At 54.1% G+C, this 6,000-nt stretch overlaps 1 protein-coding gene across 4 annotated transcripts in view; it reads left to right on the top strand.

The window, feature by feature from the left end:
- Positions 1-521: 521 nt before the first annotated feature.
- INSR (insulin receptor) overlaps positions 522-6,000 on the top strand; it is a 130,603-nt gene continuing 125,124 nt past the window's right edge. For 2 of the 4 annotated variants that reach the window (XM_082623573.1, XM_082623571.1), the window contains exon 1: positions 523-1,036. In XM_082623573.1, coding sequence (XP_082479699.1) covers positions 937-1,036 — 100 coding nt within the window. In that variant the 5' untranslated portion in view covers positions 523-936. Of the gene's footprint in view, positions 1,037-1,154; positions 1,498-6,000 lie in introns of those variants that run through there. The other 2 variants (XM_082623572.1, XM_082623574.1) reach the window with 2 other exon arrangements.

Genomic DNA, 6,000 nt, shown 5'->3' with positions numbered 1-6,000 from the left:
GGACAGGGCTCCCGCGAGGACCAGACTCGCTGGCGGGACTGGGACGAGGGGGAGGCGAGCGCAACATTTAAGGGAGTAACAAAAAACCGAGTAACCTTGATAAACAATATTTTAATGCAATATTTTAAAAAAATCAAAATGAATTTTCCAAAGTCCCATGATGAACAAAATAGCAAAACGTTAAACACAGGATCCGTCTCGCTGGGTCGGGCATCTGGGGCGCCCCCAGACTCGGAGACGGCAGTCACGGGGCTGGAAGGGGCGCTCCGGCTGGGCAGGGATCTGTGGCGCCCCCTCGGCTAGGGCGCGCCGGGGGCCTCCAGCGCGGGGCCCAGGATAGGGACGCTGGCGGGTGGGGCGGGGCGGCGCCTCCCCCCCTGCCGGTCCTCCCTCTACCCCTCTCGGGCCTCTCCCGGGCGCCGAGTCCCTTCCGAATCCGGATCCGCGCCGCCTTTTCCCGCGGCCCGCACGGGGCCCAGCTGACGGGCCGCGTTGTTTACGGGCCGAGCAGCCCTCGCTCCCGCCGCCCGCTCGCCACCCGCCTGCCCAGGTGCCCGCCCGCCTGTCCGCGCGTCCGTTTGTCCGCGCGTCCGAAGATCTGAGCCCCCGAGCGCTCGGGGCCGAGAGCCGGGAGGCAGGGGCGCAGCGCCGGGCTCGGGGCCCTGAGATCGCGGGACGGGGCCCGGGCCGCGGTGGCCCGGAGTCGGGGCCGCCTCCACCGGGCCGCGCTGCCGGATTTGCAGCGGCGGAGGCCGCGCACCCCTCCTGGGGCTGTTTCAAGGACCCTCCCGGGCGGAGGCTGCGGCCCCTGGGCCGCCCGCGTGGAAGAGAAGGACGCGCGGCCCCCAGCGCCTCTCGGGCGGCTGCTTTGGAGCATGCACCCCTCGGGCCGGCGCCGCGCGCTCTGATCCATCCGGACCCCGCGCTCCCGTAGCCATGGGCGCCGGGGGCGGGCGGGGGGCGGCGGCCGCGCCGCTGCTGGTGGCCGTTGCCGCGCTGCTGGTGGGCGCCGCGGGCCACCTGTACCCTGGAGAGGGTGAGTCTGGGGGTCCGGGAGTGGGCGGGGACCAGCGCGGTGGGGAGGGGACCCTTTGCCAAAATGGAACCCCTGCTGCGGACTGAGAGCCCTCCTCCGTGGGAGGGCGGGTGGCCGGGACGGTAGCTCCAGCCTCGCGGGGGGCGGGAAGCCGCTGACCTTGGCCTTTGCCCGCCTGGGCTCGCAGCTCCACGCTCCGCGTGCGGGCCCCGGGCTGGAGGAACCTTGCCCCAGTGCTCGCCCCTCCGCGGGCGCCTCCCCCGAGCGCTCCTCGGACCTGTGCCGTGCCTGGACCTCCCCGAGCCCAACTGGCTCCGGAGACGGGACACGCGTCCTGAGTCGCCTCCGAGAAGTGGGGTTATTGGACACTCTCGGACAGCCAAATTCCCGAGGTACAGACGGTTTGGAGCCAGAGTCGAGGGTGACGGACTGGGGAGGGCGTCCCTTGGGGGTCCCTGCTGGTAGGTGACGCTGCCCGGGGCGGGGAACTGTAGAATCCCACACCCCCCCCCCACCCCTTCCTCGTATCTAGACCCATGGCTACCCCGACTTCAGGTCCATGTTTACACTCTTGGGTTCTGCTTCCAGATATCGGGCGGCAAACTCTAGCGCCTTGGCAACAGCGCAGTTGTAGTATCAGAGGTAGTGTCGGCTTTAATGATTATTGTAGTTAGTGTCACCAAATGCCACGAGCTGGTCGGTCTTATCTCTCTGGACCTTTTTTTTTTTTTTTTGAGATTTTTTTGATGTGCACCATTTTGAAGCCTGTATTGAATTTGTTACAATGTTGCTTCTGTTTCACGTTTTGGTTTTTTGGCCGCTAGGCATATGGGATATTAGCTCCCCGACCAGGGATCGGACCCGCACCCCCTGCATTGGAAGGGGAAGTCTTAACCACTGGAGCGCCAGGGAAGTCCCTCTTTCTGGACCTTTGCGGCGGCCTCTCGAGGCTGATACCGTTGTTGGTCCATTTTGTAGGGAGTAAACTGAGGCTCGGGAAGGACACATAACTCACTTGCCCCAAAGTCAGTGCCAGAGGGGACCAAGGCTCTGGACTGCTGCCCACGGCCCATGTCCCCCTAATAACCTCCCTCCTCTGCCGTTTTACCTGTCAGCTCTGGGAGGTCTCTAACCTGTGGTCATTCCAGACCCCAAAGCCTCCCTCCTGAGTGTCCCTGTGCTGGCAGCCACCAGAGGCAAATCCCAGCATCCTTCTTGGGCTTGACAGCAGGTCTTCCTGGCTGCAGGTCAAGGACGGAAGAATCGTTTAAGAGAATATAGCTGGGGTTTCCCACCATGATGGCTGAGGCCCTGCCTTCAAAATATCTGTTGGGTTACTTCTTCAGATTTCGCCATAAAAGGAGATCAGTCATGATGAGAAAGGGGTCAAGGAGGGAAGAAACCGAAGCTCCTGAGTTCCCTGACGGTGAGCCAGGGGTGTGAGAAAGCACACGCAGGCTCTGGAGTTGACAAACCGGGTTTGCTGAGCACCTTTGCCAGTTAGGCACTGTCTCCAAGCTCCCTGGTATACAGTGGGTGCTCCATGAAGGAAGGGTGGCAGTTGGTTTAGGGTCTTGTTAAAAAAGTCCGAGACCAGTTGTTAGGCTTTGCGTATGTGTGTGCGTGCTCACCCCTGTGTGTTTCCTTGCTTCTCTGTTCCTGGTAGCTTTGGTAATTAATGGTGGATTTGTGCCTGGGCTTTCAGGGGTCCGTAGATGGATTTTCCGCTTCTTACTTGTTTACAGTTTCCACAAGGGCAGAGGTTTATGTTTCTTTCGTTCACCGCTACATTTCCAGAGCCTAGAGCAGTCCCTGGCACCTAGTAGGTATTTGATAAATATTTGTTCTAGATTCAACTCCTATCCTTCCTGTCCTCCCCAGGAGTCCAAGTCACAACTGCTTTATTCTCCAAATAACTCCTAAATTACGAGAATATAAGCAAACACTCAGCGGGTGCTGTTCTATACACTTTGCATAGGTAATCTCAGTTAATCCTACCACAGTGCTCGGAGGTAAGGTTTATTGTCCTTTTGGAAGGTGAGGAACTTTGACGAGACGGCAGAGCTGAGATTAGAACCCCAGTCTGTTAATAAAAGGTTTCTTAATAAAAGGTTCTTCTTTGGAGTCTGAGCCTCCCCACCCCTGTGGTAAAGGTTAACAAAATACTACTGAATAGATGGCATGTGATGCCCTTTGAAGGTTTGGGGAGGGGCGTGAAACTTTACAGACGGCTTATCTCCAGCAGCAACCAATATGGCATTTTGGCTGGGGTGAGGGTGGGGTAGAGGGAAATCAATGGGATTTTTAAGGACTGAGGACTCAGATGTCACATGGTATGTGCCATCCCACTTCGTCCCCCCATGGAGTCTCTGTGGCTTGGCTGAACTGGGCAATGGCTTTCCCCTCCATTTCTCCTCGGGTTGATCCCGCTCTGGCCCGAGATGACCCGGGGCATTGCAAAGTCAGAGAATGAAGGCGAAGTGGGATTAATTACAGTGAAAACCCACAGAGTTTCGGCGGGGGTGGAGGGGTGGGCAGTGAGTTGTTTAGTTGAGGTGTGAGATGTTGCTTTCAGATCTCACTGGATGTTTCTCCTGTGTATTCTCTTGTGTGCTCCGGGACCCTTAGAGCAGAACTTCCGCTCGCATGGTCACCTCCCCGGGGTTCTTCCCAGTTTTTGCTTCCCTCCTGGTGACCCACCCCTCGCCCCTGCCCCACTTACTCATAGAGGTCATTGGGGTGAGCCCCCTGGGGTCCCCACCTCACTCCACTCCATCGTTGACTTTCTTTCTTTCTTTCTTTCTTTTTTTTTTTTTTTTGCGTTACGCGGGCCTCTCACTGCTGTGGCCTCTCCTGTTGCGGAGCACAGGCTCCGGACACGCAGGCTCAGCGGCCATGGCTCACGGGCCCAGCCTCTCCGCGGCATGTGGGATCTTCCCGGACTGGGGCACGAACCCGTGTCCCCTGCATTGGCAGGCAGACTCTCAACCACTGCGCCACCAGGGAAACCCGACTTCCTTTCTTTTTTGATTAGAGCAGAACCTCTCGACTTCTGTGCTCTCAACACATGGGGTTGGATAGTTCTTGGTTGCAGGGGGCTGTCCTGTGTATTTTAAGATGTTGAGCACCATTCCTCATCTCTAGACGCCAGTAGCAATTCCCCTGTCCAAGTCATGACCACCAGAAGTGTCTCCAGACATTACCAACTTTCCTGAGTTGAGAATCACTGCATTTGGGGAGATACCTTTTTCCTTCTCTAGGACACTTACCCACCTGGGTCCCCTGCTCTCTCCCCTCTGTTTGTTCAGGGATCTCCATCCACCCAGGAGCCTTTCTGTTTTCAGCCTATAAACACTCAATACTCCCCTGGGCCCCGTTACTCACCACTTACCTCTTGCCTTCCCCTGCCGAGCCTCCCCTCCAACGGGTCCCCACCGCCCTTGCTCTCTCACCTTTCCCCCACTGCTCTGCCCACGGCATCTGGCTTGTGTCTCCATCGCTTTGCCCATGGCTCTAGAGAAGGTCATCCCTCACCTCCCAATTGTAGCCTCACCCCAGTTGACTTCTCTGGGTTTTGCCTCCCACTGGAAGGCACGGTCTCCTGGTGAGTTTTCACCTGTGTCTGACTTCTCCCATCCTCTTTCTTCCTTTCCTCTGCTCTTTTCCTGGACTAAGGTATTAGGCCCTTCTTCACAGAGGGCCATTCCCTACTCTTGACTCTCTCTGTCTCACTCAGTTTTTAATTTATATGTGGTCAAAGCCTTTATCTAGAACAGGGGCCAAATCTTGCCCACCCGCACCAGTTTTTTTTGTAAATAAAGTTTTACTGGCACGCAGCCATGTCCATTCATTCATGCATCATCTGTAGCTGCTTTTGTGCTCTAAAGGCAGAGTTGAATAGTTGTGATCGCGTGGCTCCCAGCAATATTTACACTTGGGCCCTTTCCAGAGTTTGCCAACTCCTGATTTAGAACAAACTCCTTGAGGATCATGAGGACATACCTCATAGCTTGTGTGGTCCCTGATACAACTTTGAATGAATCAAGTTAAATGAAACGCCCAGGGATGCTGTGTTTTCCCCTTTACAGAGCAAGCTGTATTAAAGAAATTTATACCTTTTGCTGTGCTGAGTGTATGGGTTCCGATGGTGAGAAAATAACAGTGATGTTCCCTCCTTGTGTGTGTGTTTGTGTGTGTGTGTGCGATCTTTGGCTTTATTTGTTTAAACAGTCTTCTTGGCATTGAATGAGGATTCCGTGCTCTTGGCCCTGTCTCTAGTACCAAAAGAAAGTGGTATCTGCTATGAGATGTTCTCTTGAGAACCCCCCTTATGTTAATTTCTATTAGGAACACATCCGGGTGGCTTGGGTTATGTTTTGCAAATTAAAAACCATATTTATGGGACTTCCCTGGTGGTCCAGTGGTTAAGACTTCCCCTTCCAATGCAGGGCATGCGGGTTCGATCCCTGGTAGGGGAGCTAAGGTCCCACATGCCTCCCGGCCAAAAAACCAAAACATAAAACAGAAGCAATATTGTAAAAAATCCAGTAAAGGCTTTAAAAATGGTCCATGTAAAAAAAAAATCTTAAAAAAGCCGTATTTATGATTTTCAAATTAAAATAATAACAGGTAGTGCATTCTCACTGCAAAAAAAATTATGAAAGTATTGAGAGGAAAAAACCAGTGTCCCCCTTTGTCCCTAAAACCATTGCATTTCTGTCTTGGGAAATGACTACGCTATCAGTTTGGTGTGTATCTTTATTTATTTATTAAAAAAATTTTTTTTAACATAAGTGTACTGGCCAATGAATTATTTTTCCTTTTTTTTAAAGTTTATTTTTTCTTGTGTGACTTAAAAAAAATAAATTTGTTTATTTTTATTTTATTTATTTTTGGCTGTGTTGGGTCTTTGTTGCTGTGCACGGGCTTCCTCTAGTTGCAGACAGCGGGGGCTACTCTTTGTC

This window comes from Mesoplodon mirus, assembly GCF_964341445.2.
Source record: "Mesoplodon mirus genome assembly, chromosome: 5".
Lineage (NCBI taxonomy): Eukaryota > Metazoa > Chordata > Mammalia > Artiodactyla > Ziphiidae > Mesoplodon > Mesoplodon mirus.
Note: the sequence above shows the minus strand (reverse complement) of the source record. Positions and strands in the feature narration are given on the sequence as shown.